The sequence below is a fragment of the Rhodamnia argentea genome, chromosome 11 (genome assembly GCF_020921035.1).
Source record: "Rhodamnia argentea isolate NSW1041297 chromosome 11, ASM2092103v1, whole genome shotgun sequence".
Taxonomy (NCBI): domain Eukaryota; kingdom Viridiplantae; phylum Streptophyta; class Magnoliopsida; order Myrtales; family Myrtaceae; genus Rhodamnia; species Rhodamnia argentea.
In genome coordinates, this window is record NC_063160.1 from 15,949,542 (window position 1) to 15,970,784 (window position 21,243).

General features: G+C 41.8%; 3 protein-coding genes and 1 long non-coding RNA gene across 6 annotated transcripts; 1 reads left to right on the forward strand and 3 right to left on the reverse strand.

The window, feature by feature from the left end:
* Positions 1 to 5,459: 5,459 nt before the first annotated feature.
* On the reverse strand, positions 5,460 to 6,142 carry LOC115753455. The gene has a single exon (XM_030692070.2). It carries the CDS (start codon positions 6,089 to 6,091, stop codon positions 5,531 to 5,533), a length of 561 nt encoding a protein of 186 aa, XP_030547930.1. The 5' UTR covers positions 6,092 to 6,142; the 3' UTR covers positions 5,460 to 5,530.
* Positions 6,143 to 11,222: 5,080 nt separating this feature from the next.
* On the forward strand, positions 11,223 to 13,094 carry LOC115753424 (40S ribosomal protein S19-3). The gene is made up of 4 exons (XM_030692029.2): positions 11,223 to 11,373; positions 12,189 to 12,279; positions 12,359 to 12,542; positions 12,774 to 13,094. Exons 1-4 carry the CDS (start codon positions 11,290 to 11,292, stop codon positions 12,844 to 12,846), a joined length of 432 nt encoding a protein of 143 aa, XP_030547889.1. The 5' UTR covers positions 11,223 to 11,289; the 3' UTR covers positions 12,847 to 13,094.
* LOC125312895 lies at positions 12,980 to 15,393 on the reverse strand. The gene is made up of 2 exons (XR_007196969.1): positions 15,291 to 15,393; positions 12,980 to 13,131 (listed from the first exon to the last, which is right to left on the reverse strand). It is a non-coding gene; the product is annotated as an uncharacterized LOC125312895 (long non-coding RNA).
* A 1,342-nt stretch (positions 15,394 to 16,735) lies between these two features.
* Positions 16,736 to 20,095, reverse strand: LOC115753421 (uncharacterized protein At5g39570). 3 transcript variants are annotated; one of them, XM_048272256.1, is made up of 4 exons: positions 20,016 to 20,095; positions 19,571 to 19,979; positions 18,617 to 19,537; positions 16,736 to 17,058 (listed from the first exon to the last, which is right to left on the reverse strand). In XM_048272256.1, the coding sequence occupies exons 2-4, from the start codon at positions 19,907 to 19,909 to the stop codon at positions 16,960 to 16,962; spliced, it is 1,359 nt and encodes a 452-aa protein (XP_048128213.1). In that variant the 5' UTR covers positions 19,910 to 19,979; positions 20,016 to 20,095; the 3' UTR covers positions 16,736 to 16,959. The 3 variants fall into 3 exon arrangements, with proteins under 3 accessions (XP_048128213.1, XP_048128214.1, XP_048128212.1); XM_048272257.1 differs by having other exon boundaries at positions 18,617 to 19,220; positions 19,323 to 19,979; XM_048272255.1 differs by having other exon boundaries at positions 18,617 to 19,979.
* Between the last annotated feature and the right edge of the window lie 1,148 nt (positions 20,096 to 21,243).

Here is a 21,243-nt window from a genome sequence, read left to right on the forward strand (position 1 = left end):
TAAATAATTTGGGCAGCAGTCCTTTTGTTAATGGATATGCAATCATAAGATTGGTGCTAATATGCTCAATTGACACTCTTTGTTTTTGAACTTCTTCTTTGACAGACAAGTGTTTGATTTCCATATGCTTAGCACCTTAAAATACTTGTCATTCTTAGAGAACAAAACTGCTGCAGAATTATCACAGTAAATTTTCAGCGGCATGGCAATACTATCGACAACCACAAGCCCCGAAATAAAGTTTCGCAGCCATAATCCATGAATAGTGGCCTCAAAGCATATCACGAACTCAGCCTCCATAGTGGATGCAGTAATAATTGATCGCTTCGCACTTTTCCATGAAATTACACCTCCGGTCAAAAGGAAGAAATAGCCAAATGTTGATTTCTTTGTATCGGTGCATTCGGCTAAATTTGAATCTGAATATCCAATCATTTCAAGATGATTGGATCTTTTATAAGTGAGCATGTAATCCTTCGTTCCTTATAAGTATCCGAGAACTTTCTTTGCAGCTTTTTAGTGATCCAAACCTGGATTACTTTGATACCTACCTAGCATTCCAACGGCAAAATCTATACCCCTTGGATTTTTCTGCATAATCAATGAAATAACCACCGGTCGTTCTAAAATTCCATTTCTTTTCATGTGGATTGTAAATACGTACTTACGTTGAACTACCCCAAACATGTAGGTGTTGTAAACTAGATTTCCTACCCGTCTACAATTCAAAAGGAGTATTTGAAAGCGCCTTACTAGGAACCCTGTTTAATAAGTACACAGAAGTCTTTAATGCATACATCCACATAAATAAGGGTAAAGATGAATAACTCATTATACTCCTAACCATTTCCATTAAAGTACGATTACGCCATTCTGCTACACCATTTTGTTGTGGTGTGCCTGGCATTGTGTATTGAGCACAAGCGCCATGTCTTTCAAGGAATTTAGTAAATGGACATGGACATTGTCCTAATTCATCATACTTTCCATAATATTCACCACCTCTATCCGACCTTATTATTTTCACATTTTTATTTAATTGTCTCTCAACCTCTTTAATATACACCTTACGTGCATTCACAAATTGAGATTTATCATGCAATAGATAAACGTAACCATAACGTGAAAAATCATCAATAAAAGTGATAAAATAACTTTCTTCACCAAAAGATGGAACATCAAAAGGACCACATATATCGGTGTGTATAATTTCAAGAAGCTTTGTGCTTCTTGTGGCGCCTTTCTTAGTGTCTTTTGTTTATTTACCTTTAATACAATCAAAACACACTCCAAGGTCAGTAAAATCCAAATTTTGAAAAATTTCATTCTTCACTAATCTTTGCATCCTTTCTTTGAATATGTGACATAAACGTTTATGCTACAAGTAAGAAGAATTCTCATCCACTAAACTATGTTTAGTGCCGACATTATGATGCAAGGTCATTATGGTCTCAACAAACACATTATCAAGTTTAAACTTGTAAAGACCATCACATAAGATTCAAGTTCCAATAATATTCTCATTCTTAAATAAACTAAAAGATCCACAATCAAACTTGAAAGAAAAACCCGCTACATCAAGTTTTGGCAAAGAGACTAAATTGCGGAAGAACGTAGGTACATAAAGGATTCAAAACAAATCCAAATAATGTCCAGTATCTAAGACTAAACGATAAGTGCCAATGCCTTCAACTGGAGCTTTATTTCTGTTTTCCGTGTACACATAGTTCTCATTTGGCTTTAAGGCTTTAATCGTAAGGAATCTCTGCATCGTGTTGGAAACATGGGTGGTAGCACCCGAATCAATCCACCAAGTAAAGTTCGATTAAAAACATACTAAAGTACAAGGCTTACCTTTCTTTTCGAACCAAATTTTACGCTTGAGACAATCTTTCTTCAAGTGTCCATTTTTATTACAAAAGTGACACTGAATAAGATTGTGTTCTTTCTTGTGGATTTGAGAAGCCTTAGAAGAGTCATTCGGGATGTGTAATCCTTTCTTCTTGCTTTTTCTACCTTTCCCACTTTTTCACTTGAAATTCTTTTCAAGCTCTTGATGACTTAAGAGATGAACTGAATGAGCCTTTTGATTCTTTATCCTTGTTTCCTCTTGAACAAGTATACTAGCCAATTTATTTACATTCCACTTATCTTTTATAGTGTTGTAATTCATCCGAAATGATCCATATTGCTCTTGAGGCAAGGAATTAAGAATGAACTGTACTAAAAAATACTCATCCACGTTTATTCCCAAAGTTCTTAACTTTGCTGCTAAGTTCGTCATCTCAAGTGCATACTCATGCATGGTAGGTGAACCATCATATTTCATGGTGGTTAAAATACTCATTAGTGTACCAGCAAGTGACTTATCGCAGGTTTTAGAACGTTCTTCCACAAATTTCATAAATTCCTTAGTGTTGTCATTTTTGGGAAGAGATGTCTTTAAGTTGTTTGCTACTGTCATTCGCATGAACATCAAACTTAGTTTGTTTGATCTTTCCCAAGTTCGATGGAAAGATATTTCATGATCGCTACTTTCATCGGTAATAGCAGTTGGTTTCTCAACTTGAAGTGTTAAATCAAGATCCAAGACACCTAAGTGAAATTGGACTTGTTCACTCCGATCAAAGAAATTCATTCCATTGAATAATAGAACAGACGAAGCGTGCGAATGCCGAGAAACAGGTACAAATATTGCAAATATGCAAAAAATACTCATACATTAATGCTTTGAGAATATCACATTATCAAATTCAAATTAAAACAATACATGTCTATCGTAGTTCTTCTTTAGAGATCCTATGATACACAAACATACTAACTATAATGATGCTAATAATTTTTATTTGGCAATTACGAATATATCTCGTTAAAATTTATTTGCTATCTTTGGATAGACAAATAAATTTAATAAGACATTTGAATTACCAACCATTACGTTCATGAATTGTAAGAAATTAATTAACCTTTGGGTTAATCTCGAAGTTCTTATAATAAATGAACTTCAATATATCAATGATACTCGTAAAGATATTTAACATATCAATTTTTATCATAGCATCAAATAATCATGGAAAATTGAATAAAATAAATATGAATTTAAAAACTCAAGAAACTTAAGGTTCGGCCACTTTGGTGACTAACAAACCACTTAATTCTCGAGTTTTATTAAATTTACGTGCCCAAGGGCAAAATCGTAAATTCAACATTTAAGGGTAAAATAGTAAATTTATGTGGTAAGGGCAATATAGTGATTTTTTTTGTCGCTAAAAGACAAAATAGTGGCAAAACTGTAATTTGAAAAAAAGGCAAAAAAAAAAAAAAAAAAAACCTAAACATCAGAAAAGGACAAAATGGCAAAACTGTAATTTTTCTCGGAAGGGCAAAACTGTAATTTTTGCCCCAGCATGTGCCAGGCACACGTAAACGCGTGTCCAGCACACGCCGGAGATCCACGGGCGCGTGTGGAACACACGCCCTTTCTTCTTCATGCGAACAGACGTATTTTGTCTGTTTGTGTTTTTCTCCGCCGGATTCCGCCGCGACTTCCATCGTTGGGTCTTCACCGACAGCCCATGTCAGAGAAAATTGAAATATGGGTTTCGAAAACCTCATCAGCGCGACCACATAGCGCCTTAAATCGGCAAAAACGATCAAATTTTTTTTCAAAATCAGACAAAAAAATCCTTGAACGCAAACCCTAATCGCCGAAACTTTCTTCACTTAATTGGCCTTCGGCGATCACCATAATGCCGAATTGATTTAGGGCTTTTATCGCTCATGATGATGTGACCATCTTGTACAAATTTCGGATGGTGGGTGGCCGGAATTTAGCCGGAATCGGCGTTTTCTTTCAAGATCCGAAAATTGCCTCAATTTGTAATTCGTTGAAAAAGCCATGAACATTTACCGATAAACATAAACGTAAATTCGTCAAGCCTTTATCCACACGCATATATACATAACTCATATAATCGGAAAATCATGAGATCCTAAACCATCGCTCCGATACCAACCGTAAGCGATTGAACATAAACTTCATGTAGAAATTCAATCATAAACGGATCTCCGATCTTCATGATTTTCACAATTAATAAGAATAAAGACATACATTTGTCCATAGCAATTCTTGAAGAACGATCAATGCGGAAGACAAAGACGATGAAGAATCTGATTTTTCTCCCTTAATCCTCTGTACTTTACGTTAACTATTTGATGGAGGATAGAAAACACAAATTGACGTCTGTTTGTTAAACATCGTCTTACAATGGGTTGGAGAGAGGATCGGATTCAATTTAAATAAAGCTATCAATAGGCACCTCTTCAACGGACGCCATCCATCAAAGCATGTGAAGAGTTGTGTCTATTTATTTATGCCTTTAATAACCAACACAATTAATTATAACATGAAATAATTATTAAACAATTATTATAAAATCATATGGGCCACATTTATTTTACAGTTCCACCAAGAATCTGGAATCTATTTATCGGGACAAGTTCCTCATTTTTGAAACTATCATGTATATCTTGATATCTTGAATCTACCCTGTCACAAGTTCTAAGATTAGTTCGAGAATCTTCTTAAAGCAAAAGCCTCGATCATAAATATTGCCGAAAATGGAAGTTCGGATTAGTAGTTTCAGATTGCACGCTTATCATTGAATGCAATGAATATTGCGGGATCGTGCGAAAGCATATATCAAGAAAAAAACGCAAAAACTAGTTATAGGTTTTAGGTTTCAAGTTCCATCTATTCGCGACTTAGAGCCTATCCGTCGAAATAAATTATCTTATTTTTTTGAATCTGAAACGCATGCCCATATCTTGAAATCTAAAATAGGACTGGTTGTTCATCGATTCAGGTTTTATTTTGAAATCATACTCAGACCCTAGGACGGGACGTCACACGGGAAAGTTCGATTAGCTTCTTTTCACGGCATCATATGCGCGCGCGCACAGTACACACAAGTGATAAATACGCCAAGAAAGAAAGCGGGCATGTGAAGGGAAATGCAGCTGAGCTGACACGGGCGCGCACGACACACCCCCAACCCGACAACAACTCATGAATAACAATCATATACCAACACAAAACAAAACGAGCCCTAAAATGCTGGTTTTCGCACGTGCTTTTCCCCTCCGTTCTTGTCCTGTTTCGACCAAGGCTCATCACTGCCGTCCAATCACCCCGCATTTCTCCAATCTCCAGCGCCACTCCCCATCTCACGGAAACAGCCCGGATCACCGGCTAAGGCGCCTGCCCGCCCGCCTGCCCGCCCGAACGATCGAACGTTCGAACGATCGCTCGGTGATAAAGGAAGCAGGTGTAAAAAGAAAAAGGAAAAAAAGAAAAGTAAAACTGCTCGGACTAATTTTAAATATACTCCATCCCAATTTAATGGAATAGTCTAGGAACGATGGGGAAAACAAGTCTAATCTGAGCTGTTACAAGACACGATAAAAAAGAACTTCATGAAAAATGTCCTTGGACAACGATCCGAGGAGCTTGAATAATGTCTCTTCCCTCCTAATTTTGTACCAGATGTTTTCCAAACATTTTCGTCTGCGCTTTCTCGCCAGCCAAATGCGTTCTTTTTTTTTCCGATGGGGATTCAATCTTGAAGAACCATTGTTCTTGTTCTTGTTTTTTTTGGTTTTTTTGGGTGGAGACTGAAGACTGTAATACAGAGGAAGCATCGTTGATCTGGCGTTGTTGTTCCTCCGGAAGATTGGTCGATCCGTAGAGAAGAACCAGCTTCTGGAGGATGACGACTTGGGTCCTCAGCCGGAGGATGTACTCCGCCGTTTCTTGAAACAGCTCGTCGGCGGAGGAGTCGTCGGCGCCGTCCCTGGTGACTGGAATGAGGTTCCTGAGGGCCTCTAGCTTCTCCGAGACAACGTCATTGGAGGAGGAGGAGGAGGAGGGGCACGGGCCTAAGCCCAGCCTCCGCCTCTTGCTCATGCAGGCACGTGCCAGCTTGTTGGCTCGCCGCCGTCTTCTTGATGCGGCGGTCGAGGAGGCCGTCCCGATTCTTGATCTTGTCCTTGTCGACGAGCTCTTCTTCTGGTCCATTGGCGTCGAGCTCATGTTATCGAGAGAGAGAGAGAGAGAGATGTTGAATATGTTATTTAGGAAGGAAGAGAGATTGAGGTTACGGGGTTTATGTAATGGAGTTTTGGAAGAGCCCTTGGGTCCTTTCTTGTCGTTTTCTGACGGCTTTTTTTTTTTTTTTTTCAAAATGGAACGCATTGCCTTTTGGAATTTATTCGTAATCCGAGTCATTCTCCGAGTATTCAATATGGTTCACTCATCTAAGTATTCATTCAAAGTACATATCATTCTGTAAATCTGACCGCGGGTATCGCCCTGAAACTCGACTTTTGTATTCTTCGGGAAGCACTCGAGTAAATATCGTATCCATCAATAATGTCAGTTCACGTGCTAGAACCCATTGAAATTTACTCGAATATCTCGTAATTTAAACTTATAATTTATTCCGTTTGACATGTTGTTGTTTGCCAATTCTGTAGATCGGCTTTAGTTTAGCTACCGCGTTGGAAAGAGAGTTCGCCCAAAAAAGCATGAGGAAAGTGGGGAGATCTCTCAAATTTAAATTTTCGCCTAGCTTTTCTCGAGAAAAATTTCGAAATTCACCTAAATTTTCACCGAAATTGGAAAAAAGAGGTATGAACGGAGGCTTCCCGAATAAACCCTAGGGGTATCAAATGTTACATGGATTGTTCTTCTTGCTACATGCTTGTGTATCTTTTAGGTGAATGTTGACATCAACAATGATTCTCAGGTGCGAAATAATACATTTTTTTTCTACTTGCTTTTGTGATAAATGAAAGTGTACAAATTGCACAAATCCGCGATATAAAAATCCCCAGTTGTTTGCGAACCTCAACCAAGCGATTCGATAGAGAGAGAGAGAGCATTGACCAAAGAGCGCGATGCAAAGCGATTTTCAAGGAAATTATAATTCCTTTCGGACCTAACTCACAAGACAAAATTGGACACGATCGGAAGACTATCAAGAAAAGATAACATAATTTTGTCGAATGATTCGATAGAGAGAGCATTGACCAAAGAGCACGACAGGCAAAACCATGGTCAAGGAAATCATAATTCCTTTCGGCCCTAACTTACCAGATAAAAATGGGACAAGACTGGAAGACGGTCGACAAAAGATAACATAGCTTTGACGAATGTTGCACATGAACAGTATTCATGGTCTTAATATCGTATTCTCTCATTATTTCCATTTGAACCTCCACTCCACAACAAGAAGATAACACGGTTTTTTTTTTTTCCATGCAATAAATGAGGCAAATGATGGCCACCTCTCGATTGGGAAAATTGTTCAAAAATTTCTAAACCTACTGCACTTTTGCCAATTGAATCCTAAATCTTTTCATTTTACGTCAATTGAGTCTCAATAATTGAAGATCGCTAACGCGACCACCGGCTGTCCTACGTAGCGCGGCCGGTATTGACGTGGACAATTGATAATGATATTTTAACACATTTTGACTTTTTTAATTATTTTTTTGAAAAAATTTCTTTCTTCTTCGTTCTTTTCATCGGTTGTCCTTTTCTCGTAGGCCGGCAAGGGTCAACCTAAAACGTTTATTAAATCAAATTTGTGCTCCTAAGTTGAGAGAGAGACCAAATTTGCGTCACACGAACATAAGCCTTCGTGGACTATACAAGTGTCACCAATACCCTCCACATATCTAGGGCATGAACAAATCGACATCTCTCTCTCTAGCCAAACAGGAGGAATAGAGAGGAACAACAAATGAAATGAGCTGAAGCAAATTAACAGATCTCCCCGCATGCAACGAGCGAGAGTTTGGGGGGCCCCCCACACGATATAATGGTCCTGATCAAATCGAATCGTGACATGATGGTGGGGACTTTGGTAAAGAGTATGATGAATAATAAGTAGATTCTTTAATGGAAGCTGCAACTTGTCAGTCTGACAATACCGTCGATTACTACGGTTAAGATTATATAGTCCCGACAGCAATGTAAATGAAACATTTCCCTCTTTTAATATACTCTTTATACATATATTTTCCAGCCCCACCCTTTTTTTGGGTGTTTTTCCTCTGTTTTTTTTTTTTTTTTGGTTCCTTCTTTTTGGGGGACGGGAGAGTTGAAAAAGAAGAAGCGGGAAGGGAAAAACACTGGGGCACAAGTTGCGAGCTATCTTTGGTGCTGCAAAAAGCCTGCCTATCTGGAACGGCACATGTGAGGTACGGGGGATAGCAAAAGGGCCATTTCAAGTGGCAAATGCATGTGGCTGCCCAGTTGTATCCCCCACCTGTTGCGAGGGTGAACACCTGAGCAATTTGCATTTGATTAATCCCATGTTTGCATCCAGCAGCATTTCAGAGGTTAAGAGTTAACCTGGTAGCGTCTTGTTTCTCCTCTGTGAAACTTTGGGCGAAGGTTGAAGGCAGAAAGTTTGAAGGAGGAGGAGGAGGAGGAGGAGGAGGAGGAGATAATGCCCGTGAGTACAAACAACGACATAAGCTGACAAGGCAAGATCTTTTGCAGATGCCCAAAAACCCTCAGACCAGAGATTCAGTTCGAAACCGGTTCGGGAGAATGTTCTCGGGATGATCCGGGAGATTAAAAGCAAAGACAAAGAGCAGAGCTTTGTCCCACTCCCAAACCCAATATGATATCATAATTAAAGCTCTCGCTCTGTGCACCCAACACATGCATGGCAGTCCAGATAAAGAGTGCAGTGGAGCAGGGCAATCACGTAAATGAAGCATGGATGAGCTACGTTTTAGGGGGAAAGAAACATGAACTTTTTTTTGCTTTTTGGGAGGGTGGGGATGGCTTCCTCAAAAGGGCCAGCCAAGAGGACCAGAGAGAGAGAGCACATGGGAAGAGCACATGGAGAAAGAGAGAGATTATGGAGTTTGGATGGTAGCAAAGGGAGAGAGAGAGAGAGAGGGATTGTGGCATGTGAGCACGGGGAGACAGTGCAGCAGCACGAATTGTACAGCATGTTCAGCACATTCCCTGCATGGCAGCTCCTCCCTCCCCTGTGGCAGCTCAAAAAACACCATTTTTAAACAAAACTCCCTTCCTTCTCTTCTTGATCTAAATGGTGGGTAATCAATCTGATCCTTCGCACATGTCTAGGGATGGACGTCGATGCAAACCTCGTTAATCCCGGCATGTGGGACAAGGCTCACACCCCCCAAAACAGAAAAAGAAAAGAAAAAGAAAGCATGTGATTTGAAGGGGGAATGAATAAACTGTCTTTCATAATAAGAAACAGGGCCATTGTTTTCCGCAGAAGGCACTGCAGTGTTAATCCCAAGCTTATCATTCAGACTTCGAATCTGTATCATCAAGCACCGATCATCGGTTCAGTCTGATTCAAAATTGACGAACAAGTTGATGATGGCCATTCTCGCTCAGATTCAGAAGTGACGCATCCAGTTTTTTCTTTTCTTATGTTGGGGGGATGATGATGAGTGGAACGATGATCAGATTTTAAACAGTCACGTGAAGCAGCGTTCACGCTTTATTCCTTTTGTTTCTCGGTCGGCAGATAAGTCCATTCGATCAGACATCAGGCGTTTGCCGACCCTTCTTGAGGTCGAACCGCCCCTGGGCCCTGGCCCGCCCCCTGTTTCGTCTGGCGTGGACCGCTTGAATCTTGCCATTTGGACGCTTTTGCCTATAGTATACGTGTAGGCAAAAGCACCAGTAGTGTGTGTCCATATATATATATATATATATATATATATATATATATATATATTGAAAATGTTAATCTCGCAAAAAATCTCAAATTGATATTTTTATAATAACCATCAAAAATACTAAATTAGTACATTTGTGACAAATTTACCCTTTTATTAATTTACATTAAATTGGATTATTACTACGAAAAATTTCAAATTAGTATAAACGGAGGGTAAAAACTCCAAGCTGATATGCACGTCAAGTGCCACATATCATCTAATTCAGTAATTCGACGTTAATACTTAATGGAAACTAACGGAAGGTAAATTTATCATAGGTATGTCGGTTTGAGATTTACGGTGATTAAAAGATTAGTTTGAGATAAATTTATCACGCGTACATCGGTTTATGATTTTTCTTGTGCCATTAATCCTTAAAATCAAAGATACAGTCAGACGGAAAGATCAAACACTCTCGTATCTCGACCATTTCGTCGAATCCTTCGAGGGGTTCTTTCTTCCATGTTTTTTGTCCGTAAGATCGAAGTCGGTCGGCTTAAGGGAAAAAGGAGAAAAACCAAGGAAAGGAAAGTGGATGCAAGAGTTCCCTACTGTTTCCTTTTACGTGGCACCACACGCTGCCACAACAGCCCCTTATGGAGCGAGCGGTCTTCTCCTCCGCATGGGAAATTGTCCATCGCATTGATACCATGGAGCCAGCCAATTATTGACCAAAAACTTAGGACTTTAGTCCTCCATTATTCCCACATTACCAAATAAATATTCACTTCTTTTACATGTAATTTGCAATTTACGAGAGAAATTACTTTTCGCGCATGCAGATATGAACCTAATCGAAGCGCGCGCTCAAAAAAAAAAAAAAACCAAATGATTTTTACCCTGAAACATTACGGCCAAAGAAGACAGGCTTCCATCGGCACGAGTTTTTCGACGTATGCGGTGCACGAAGAACCCTATGAATGGATATCCGACGAATGCGCTCCGATGTCGGCCCCACCACCACGACAAACCATCCATCACAAGGACTTGCTGAGGATCTTAATAAGACCTCACGTATGCTGAGATGCGAAACATGGTAAAAGGAAGTCAACAATTAGGCTACGTTTGTTTTTACAGAAAATGGATGAATTAAAATAAAATATTTTTTTGAAAATGACTGCTTGCCAATAATAATTTATTTCTAGATTTTTTTTTGTGAACGATAAATATTTTTTGTTCTTTCATTTTTATAAGCGATACAAGCGATTATCTTGTTTTTTTTTAAAATATTTTTCCATGTAAATCATTGTAAGACAGTTTTGATGATCTATTGTTGGCAATTCTTGAAAGATATTGCACCCAACATAGTTCCCAGTGGGCTGGACCAACTAAAACCCAGTCCACTGAAAAATTCTCAGGCCCAGCCCAATCCGCTATCGGCCCACTCTTCGATGTCCATCTTCTTCATTCGACCGAAAACCCTAACGATATATAAACAGCACGATCTCTGAAGCTCCTACGCTGCTGTCGCTGGAACGGAGGTCTTTGCTCTCGCCCACCGACTCGACCATGGCGACTGCGAGGACTGTGAAGGACGTTTCGCCGCACGAGTTCGTCAAGGCCTATGCGGCTTACCTCAAGCAATCCGGCAAGGTAAAAATGCGCGCGAGTTGGAACTATGATTATCTGTGTTGTTTTCTCTCGGTTGCGGAGGAATGTTTTTAAAGCTGAATTTATCCGCGAGTGCTAGATTGGATACGCTCATTTCGATTTGGGCTTCGCGCCGTACTGCGAGCTTAATGTACGATGGTTGAGAGGGCTGCCTTCGTATCTGATTCGAAGGTGCTTTGGAGTTTTCCTAGGTGTGTGAATGTGCAACAGTGGTTCGTCACGACATTGACTGAGATTGCCTTGGTGTGTCCAGTGGATCCGAGACTCGGGTGGTTCTAATGCTGGTGGTCCGTGTTCTTCCTGTTGTTTTTTTTTTTTTTTTCTTTATGTCTTGTATGGTTCAGATTGAGTGAAATGCCTACGAAATCAAATGTCATAGATCGGTGGCCGAGAAGGAGGGATGGAATGGCACCGCCTTTTTTTGACAGTGCGATAAAAATGGTCATTTCAAAAGATTGGAAATGTCTAGTTTACTATTCGTGTGATGTGTGTTGGGCTGCTGGTGCTGGTAGTTCTGGATTTAGACCTCTGAACTTTAGCAGGATTCAAATGCTGGTTAGGCTTCTTACTCGTGGAGCTCTGCTATTGATGTTCTCATCGAGCATCCTCTTTTCTTTTAGAAAATTTATGAAATTTAACATCTAATTTTGATGTGAACTGAGAAAAGAACCTTGAGTGATCTGGACAAGTTACATTAGCAATGAGATCCTCTTCAGTTAAGCTGGTTATGCATGTGCCCTTTATGATAGGAATTTTTTCTTTTGTAGTGATCAATATACTTTAATGTCTCCGAACAGATTGAGTTACCTCACTGGACCGACATTGTCAAAACTGCCACATTTAAAGAGCTTGCTCCCTATGATCCAGACTGGTATTACATCAGAGCTGGTATGAGTCATTCTCTATTCGGGTTAAATTAAAATTCATGGTCCTTTAGTCTGAACTTAAGCTTAAACATTGTTTGCAGCGTCAATGGCGAGGAAGGTATACCTGAGAGGAGGGCTCGGCGTGGGTGCTTTTCGCAGAATTTATGGGGGGAGCAAAAGGAATGGAAGTCGGCCACCCCATTTTTGCAAGAGCAGTGGTTCTGTTGCCCGCCACATTCTTCAACAGTTGCAGAATATGAACATTGTTGATGCTGATCCAAGGGGGTGAGTACCCAGATTTGTAGCCGCTTAGCTCATTTATGGAAAAAGGCAGTTTATTGAACCATATGCTGGTTTTTATCTATTTTACTGGATTAGACTTTGCTGGGGGACTTGCTGGAACGCTTGATGCTCCTCTCTTGAACCATTAGTGTGGTTTCGTAATCCTCATTTTTCATGGCATGAATATTTTGTGAGGGTGCTATTTTTAACTTATGCTGAGTTTTGTTTGTGCAGGGGAAGAAGAATTACATCAAGCGGTCAACGTGATCTTGACCAAGTTGCTGGGCGGATTGTGGTGGCACCATGAACAATGAATCAAGTATTACCTAGACTCGTCTTAGGTAGAATTAGATTACTCTTAGTGTCTTTGTTTTTTTCTGATATAGAGATATGTGGCGCCCAGAGAGTTCAGGATCCAGTTTTTTTCAGATTTTTGTTTTGGTCGGAGTCTTTTTTCATACGTTGAGAGGCTTTATATCCTGAATTCGATTCGTTCGGCTTTATTGCACGCACAAGGTGAATTTTGAGGCTTTGGTTAGCTTTAATTTCTGGTGAGCAAAGTTCAGCTTGTGTTCCTCTTGCCTTATACTCACTAGGGGTGAGCAAACCGTATCGGACCGGCCAAGGTGGTCTAGTTCTCAGTCCCAATAAATGGGACCAGTGACGAGGCGGTCTAGTCCCTGGTTCCATGGTGGACCCACCGTAGGATCAGACTGTACCGCCTAGAAAATATATATACACAAAAAAAAAAAATTGAAGAACTAGTTAAGCTAATTTCTCCATTTTTTGCTTGACACTTACTCCTCTCGCTTGACGCTTGTGGCTCGCCTTTGCAATGCAGCTCTCTTGGCACGTGTTCGTCTCACCTTTGCCTCTCTACTTGCTCCGCTTGCGGTCTTGCCTCTCGCTTGTCGACATCTTTGCTTTTCTCACATCTCATTAGTTTAGGGGAAAATTCCAAATAAGAGTTCGAAGTGCTTTCATTTTCTCAATTGATGGCTTGAAGTTAATTTTGTTTCAAATAAGGGCTTAAAGTAGTATAGCGAGTTCAAATAAAGGCTTGAAGTGGTCATAGAGTTTTAAAAAAGAGTCTAGCCAAAAGGGTATTTACGTCATTTTTCCTTTTTTATTTTTTTATTTTTGTGTTTTTTCAAAATTCAAAAAAAGACTAACCTGCTCATCATCTTCCTCGCAGGCCTAGAATAACTTAGGACTAACTCGCAATCAGACCAAGGTTCATCATCTTCGTCAACAGACGCGTGAATCCTCCGCAAGTCTTGCTCGTCTCGCCACTACTCCGTCTGGTTACGCTTACACGGTCGCCGTGTCGCCACATTCTCTTGCGGTCCAACAAAGACGCTTCGACACTAGCCCCTGCAGATTTTGCCGCCCGTATGCTAAGAACCGTGGACGCTCAACCTCCTGGGAGCGGCACGATCTTTGCCTCAATCGGGCATCGCCTTTGCTCGACTAGCACCACCCGTCTTGGCCGTTGCCAAGCTTCGTTAAGTCGATGCCGACCATAGTAGAGCAGACCGTCGAATCAAACTAGATGGATGACGTTGCCACAATCCATCGCTCCCCACGTTGAACCACACCTAACCTATGCGAGCATTCGCGACAAATCAACCCGACGTGGGATCGTAATGTCGATCCGCCACCATCGATACTCAAGCTAGTTGAGAAGGATTGTTGGTCGGGAGTCGTTGGATAGCGTCAATGAGACGACCGATCGAGTGTGGGTGTGCACGAGGCGGTCCCTTTTGCTCTATGCTTTTCTATGCTTAGAAACGATCGAGCCTCCTCAATCTTAGATGACCAAAACTCTCTGGTCTCCAACTCCTTCGGACCTTCTCTTCTTGACGTTCCTTCCATCTAAGCTTCATCGGGAGCTTGGGACACCAAACCGCAGCTTCACCCAACGGCTCGCCACAGGCCACACCATACCAGAAACATCGCAGGAACAAATATAGATCGGACGAGCTTGGCCCAAACAACGACGGTGATTGGGGTACTTCGACTTACCTGGTTCAGAGGGCTCGCCTACTGCTAGGTGGACGAAGCTAGACAATCGACTAGTCGAACAAGGTCAAGAGGTCAGGCTTGCTGGCCCTCACCACTCATCGATAGGGTTGCCGGTGTCCCCACCGGTTGTGGGGAGCGGCCACAGGCAGGAGGGGCAATCCTCCCGCTTGTCTGTGTATTTTTTTTCTTTTTAATTCTTAAAAAATAGAAAAATAAAAGAAACAAAAAAGGGAAATGCCAAAAATACCCTTGAGATCAGGTCATTTTTTTTATATTTTATTGTCACTTCAGGTCCTTATTTGAAACAAAGTTTACTTTAGGCTCTTATTTGAAAAAATAAAGGCACTTCAAGCCCTTATTTGAAATAACGTTCACTTTAAATCCTTATTTGAAAAAATGAAGACATTTCATATCCTTATTTGGAATTTTTCCCTTATTTTAGGGTAATAAGTACTTATATGTGTATGTTTTATTAGGTTGGATGGTTGAGATTGTAAATTGTTATTTTAGATCCAAAGGTTAGATTTTTAAAAGCAGTCGGTATAAGTGGTCCTATTGGACCGGATTGGATTGTCGGTCCGGTCGGATCCTCGGTCCCAAAAGCAGCTGGTATAAGTGGTCCCACTGGGACCGGACTGGATTGCCGGTCCGGTCCGATCCGATCCTCGATCTCGAAAACTTGGGAATTGAGACCGGACCGGCTCGGACATGCACACCTCTACTCACAAAGCATGGTAGAAATTAATTCTCTGAAAATCTACTGGAATAATATTTCAAGAGTGGGAATTAAAGCCAGTACACTTTTACTTCGAGGTGTAAATAGTTGATTAATGAGTTGGAATATACCTATGAATTACATGGTCACAACTAGTTCTTAAAGCTTCATTTAACACTTGGTTATTGAATGATGCATGCTTCAAGATTAAATCCTTAAGCATTTCTGTTTATGCGTTTAATAGTATTCCGTGTGGTGTGATTGATCTTCAAATCAAATATCTAAACTTCCTATAATAAGTTCAAAGAAGGATTGATGGTAAAAAGTTTTGAATTTAGATTGTTTCATTTACAAAAAATGAATCATTTGGATAATGTTTTTCTAAAATCGATTGCATATATCGCTTTAAAAAATGAATGAATCAAAAATATTTTCACAATGTACGAAAATGTTTAGACATAAATTAGTATACATAGCTAAATTTTTTATTTATTAACTAGTCATTTTAAACGATACAAGAGATTATTATTCATTTTAAATATTTTGCAAATTATTTATTTTTTTAGGAATAAATGGAGCATTAATATTGAAAACGGATGGTTGTAAGTTTATATTGGTTCATGAAATGGTTGTAAAATTACATAGAAATTTGATTTCGTAGAGATTGACATTGGTGTCCTCCATAGCATCAATGAAGCAATATAGATAGAGACAAATATCAAATATAAGAATCCAGTGAGGGTAAGTTCATATAATTTTGTAAATATTGAGCTTTCTAGAAGTGAACATTTCAAATTAATAGCCTCCATGCACCGCCATCTCTCTAGTGATCACAATGAAATCCAGCCGCGAGATGATGCTAATTTTGCGCTAAATATGCTTTTCAATGTTAATAGTGATTAGCAAATTCGTCTTCATGGGAACCGCCAGAGATTAGCAAATCATCATCCACTTTCCGTGCTGCCGCGTCATGACTCATATAAGCATATCTCATCAAAGCTAGACGTAGAAATCATTTAGAAAGCGTGTTACACGTAATCTGATATTGGTCAAAAACGAATAAACGGTTAAATCCGTTGGATCTTATAATGAGGTCCCCTTCTCATTTGCATGCCAGCGCTACTTCACGACGCAAGGACACAAAGTCCAAAACCCACTTTCGAACATCACTGCGTTAGTTTTATTAGATTCGGACGAAGAGATACCAAGTTTAAGACAAGAATCATCGTACAGCAATAGCAATCGCACGATGCAGGCCAACTTCATCATCTCGCTATAAGAAAGGATGTAAACTCGGCGTGCTTATATTCATTCAAACATCCGCCCATTACTGCCTATGCTTTCCGACAACATACCGAAGTGCCCAAAATTAGCCAAGTAAACATCAGAACAGTCTTTGTCCAAAAAAATCACAAAACATCAGGACAAGCCTGCGTTATGTCTGAGGAACATGAGGAACTATCAAACCCAGGTCACGATTATATCACATAACCTCAAGTACCCGAAATGTTTGGGCATTTATTTGTTAACACAAGCACAAGACATAACACAGATTTATGTCACGAGCACAAGCAGACAGATAAAAGCAACATCAAACACACACGGCATTACTGGAAACCCCTTTATTTAGTAGCTTAAAATAGCATATGGGTTCCCACCAAGAGGTGGCCGAGGATTCCATCACTCGTCATCGTCATAGTGCTTGCGGTGGTGGTGGTGGTGCTTGGGGCGGTACTGCTTCTTTTCCTCGTCCTCATCCTCGCCAGAGCCGTCATCTCCCTGCAATATACAAATAGCTCAGCTTATCAACTTGAGGTGCAAGAGGCGGTGGGTGAAAGTTAAACATGAACACCTCACATTCCAATAGAATACAAACAAAGCAAACATCTAAGAACCTCATCTTTTACCAAATTGGGTAGCTTAACAGTGAAAACACCATTAAAAAGTTCCTTCGACACATTCCAAGTATACTTCAGTCAGAACAAGAACTTAATATATGCTATGTGGCACAGTCCAGACTACAATATTTATCCTATCAGGAAGGTGAAGGATCAAAGTGCCAAAAAAAAGGGCAAAATAGAGTTAATCTATTGTTAGAGGCAGAATCAAGTGTCACATTAAGTAGTCGCGCGAGTGATCGAGCAGTATAGGAACCAAAACAGTGTCACCCATCTAGGCATGTGATTAACACATTCTCTCCCTCTTCATAATGTTAATAACAAAATCCTGCGTCCTAGTACACTCTTCTGGAAAATGAGCTTAATCAAGTTTTGGTAGAGGAATGACTCCATGAGCTTGGGGATCCAATTTACCGTGAGCCGAAGTTCCAAAGGGTTTAATCTATAGAGAAAGGACAATAGGGGAACGAGTTGTGTTTGGTAAAGATTGAGGGGTCGTGTACTTTTTCTATCCTTTTAGTTATTTTCATCTGCATGTACAAGAGTTCATTAATTAGAAATTACAGAAGCCTGAGACTAGCATATACTATTTTTCTTCCCTTCCACACTGTGACTACATTCTCAAAGAATATCGGCAAAATTGACAATGGCCTCTCACCTAAGGAACATTACTCACTAACCTGGCCTAAACAATTAACAGAAGCTTGAGATGCAAATATATATCAAGGACATTAGCCTAAGAAGTTCAGTGGCTAATTCATTACTTTTTTCCTCCCTCACCCAATTGGCTGGATCAAATCAAAGACAATCCGCAAGCCTATATTAGGACCTCTCCACTTAGGAACATGATTCACCAGAAAACTCTGTCACGGAAATGTTCAAGGAAAGCAAGAGCTTGTATTCCTATTTATGTGGAATGATTAACCACAAAAAAGTCTTCACCCTACATTATAGACAAATGGAATTTTCCAGTAACACTGATCTCACTGTAAGGTGCCAGCCACTCTCCCAGCAACTTCAGAGAAAAATCCATTCCTCAAATGATAGCCGTCTAGCTGTTGCGTAATCAGTGCAAGAACATCCTAGCATTACTTCAGGTAACCTCAGTGGCCAGGACTACAACTTAGATCAAACCTTTCAAAACTAGATACTGATGCCGGTAAACTACCAATTCAATCCCTTGTAACTTAGGTCCATCGATTATACATGCCAAGAAAATACTCAAAACTAAAAAGATAGACAATAGCAATTGAGTACCAGATCTCAGATATCCACAGCACACCAAACAATAGCATAATTTATCCATTACACTGAAACGAAAACAAACAAGAAGTGCCAAATCTCATAGAACAGTGGCGGGACTATGCAACCAATGATCCTGGCAACACCACAAGAGTGTCATCCTTTGCACCAAGAGAAACGGAATCGATGGAACTTACATATTTCTTGCGTCCAGAGCCCTCCTCTTCGCCATACCCATACCTCTTGGGCTTGTCTTCATCCTCATCATCGTCCTTCCTCCCATACCTCGGCCTCCCATAACCCTCTCCCTCCTCCTCGGTCCGCCCATAGCTCGGCCTCTCGAACCCTTCCCCTTCCTGGGTCCCGTAACTCGGCCTTCTCGGAGGCTCGTCATCGCCGCCGTAGCTCGGCCTCTCAATCTCGGTCCTCTGTGGCCTCCCCCCATACCCAAATTCACCACCTTCCTGCTCACCATACCCGGGCTTGCGACCATACCCAGATCCGTATTCGGACCCACCAGATTCATGCTCAGTCCGCCCACCATATCCCGATCCATACTCGGTGCTAGGCTTCTCGTACTCGGTCCGACCACCATACCCAGATCCATACTCCGAGCTGGGCTTCTCGTACTCAGTCCGACCGCCGTATCCGGATCCGTACTCGGAGCTCGGCTTCTCGTACTCGGTCCTCCCGCCATATCCGGATCCGTAATCCGAGCTCGGCTTCTCATACTCGGTCCTCCCGCCATATCCAGATCCGTAATCCGAGCTCGGCTTCTCATACTCGGTCCGGCCACCATATCCAGATCCGTACTCCGAGCTCGGCTTCTCGTAGTCGGTCCGCCCGCCATATCCGGATCCGTACTCCGAGCTGGGCTTTTCATACTCAGTCCGGCCGCCATACCCGGATCCGTACTCCGAGCTGGGCTTCTCATACTCGGTCCGCCCGCCATACCCGGATCCGTACTCAGATCCGGGACGGCCGTACTCCGAGCTAGGCTTTTCGTACTCGGAACCATACTCTGCCTCCGGACGGCGACCGTACTCGGATCCAGGCCTATCAAAATCAGGCTTGCGGCCATACCCGGAGCCGGGCTCCTCCGGCCTCCCGCCATACCCGGAGCCGGGCTCCCCTGGCCTCCCGCCGTAACCAGATGCGAAATCCGGGCCGGGACCTCCGGGCCCGCCGAAGCCCGGCTGGGGAGGAGGGGGGCCGCCGGGGCGGGGCTTGGGTCTGGCGTAGCTGCTGTACTCGGCCTGGAGGACGTCCTCGGCGTAGGCGGCGGGCTCGTCGTATGAGGAGGCGAAGTGGGGGCAGTCGTAGTCGTCCTCGAGGCCCCCGGAGGAGGAGGAGGAGGGGTAGCAGATCTCTTCGGAGGGCTCGAGGGGGCGGCCGTAGGTGAGGGTGATGTCGTAGCCGCCACCGAAGGGGGTGGGGTCGTACTCGTTGAACTCGATGTCGTCCTCCTCGCTGCGGTGGTAGTACGGCATGGCCGGTTCTTGGGGGTGTGATCTTTTTGATCTGCTTCTTTTCTTCTTTCTTGCAGATTGAGAGAGAGAGAGAGAGAGAGAGAGAGAGAGAGAGAGAGAGTGTGTGTGTGAGAATGCGCGGTGGGATCTAGAGAGTGGCGTTTCGAAGGGTATTTATTGGTGGGGTTGACGAGGGGACGGCCGAAGTTGTCGATCCGAGGGACGCGGGGGAGATTAATCTGCGACTCTGGTGAGCTATCGTGAGCGACGGAGTGTCGGTCGGCAAATGCTTGGACGACCCGCACAAAACGACAACCCACGCCCGCTTATCGCGGGGATGACGCTTGTCCGGATCTCAAACCCCCATTCGGACCATGCCAAATACCGTTGTGCCGCCTTTTCATTTTTCGTCGCTCTGATTTTTGTTATTTTCATTTTCCACAAGTTATAATTTACAATGTCGCAACAAGAGATGTCAAATGAATGAGTAAGGCCGACTATGATCCGATCTATATCAATCCATTTAAGCCGTTTTAACTTATTTTTATATGGTACAAATTTAACGATCTATACTTGATTGAACTCATATCCAACTCGAATTGTTTTTTCTTTTCATTTTTAGTCATTCAATCTTTCTTATTTTCATTTCGGGAGAAAATATTATGTGATTACAATACGTCATGTCAGAGCGCCTTTAATTTATGCGTGCATATCCAAGAACGAACCGACATGTGTCAGCTGAGTTGGAATAGTATAATAAAAATCTGATTTTTCTGTTCTTCCTCCAACACCCACTTTCTTCCTATGATCCGATTGTCGTCCATAGCCATCGGCGCATTTGGCCGGCGCTTCTTATCTAGCCATCCATGGCGGCCGATTGCCAAACGAACCGTTGTCCCTCGCTACCAAGGCTCCGGATCTAAAATTTCGGTTGGGTCGGATCCAAAAGCACTGGCCATGGAGGAGCAAGGACGACGGATAGATGAGCAAAGCTTGTCACGAGGTCCTTAGTTATGGAGTCATGGCAACCAGGTTTGGACTTTGTTGCTTGCAATCGTTAGCATAAGTGGATCTACAATTGTGGCGACCGGATCCGGACTTTGTTGCTCACGGTCATTGCTATCGATGGATGGCAAACTCTAGTCATGGCTCATTGCAACCGGTGGATAGACGAGCAATGCTTGTGGCCATGGTTGAGACAAGTAACAACTAGAGGTGTCAATATGGGTCATTGACTTACTTTTTAACTCACTTTTATATATTTGGATCGAATATTGGTTTACTAAATTTAAAAAATGGGCTAAATATGGATCTAAACTTATAAAGCCTATTCAAATATGAGTTTTAATGGGTTT

What these genes read in the sequence shown, in the direction of transcription:
- LOC115753455 (XM_030692070.2), bottom strand. Translation starts at nt 6,091, where the DNA reads ATGAGCTCGACGCCAATGGACCAGAAGAAGAGCTCGTCGACAAGGACA.
- LOC115753424 (XM_030692029.2), top strand. Translation starts at nt 11,290, where the DNA reads ATGGCGACTGCGAGGACTGTGAAGGACGTTTCGCCGCACGAGTTCGTC. An exon ending in CTGGTATTACATCAGAGCTG is followed by an intron (nt 12,280 to 12,358) that starts GTATGAGTCATT and finishes CATTGTTTGCAG; the next exon opens with CGTCAATGGCGAGGAAGGTA. An exon ending in GTTGATGCTGATCCAAGGGG is followed by an intron (nt 12,543 to 12,773) that starts GTGAGTACCCAG and finishes TTGTTTGTGCAG; the next exon opens with GGGAAGAAGAATTACATCAA.
- LOC115753421 (XM_048272255.1), bottom strand. Translation starts at nt 19,909, where the DNA reads ATGCCGTACTACCACCGCAGCGAGGAGGACGACATCGAGTTCAACGAG. An exon ending in GCTCTGGACGCAAGAAATAT is followed by an intron (nt 17,059 to 18,616) that starts GTAAGTTCCATC and finishes TGTATATTGCAG; the next exon opens with GGAGATGACGGCTCTGGCGA.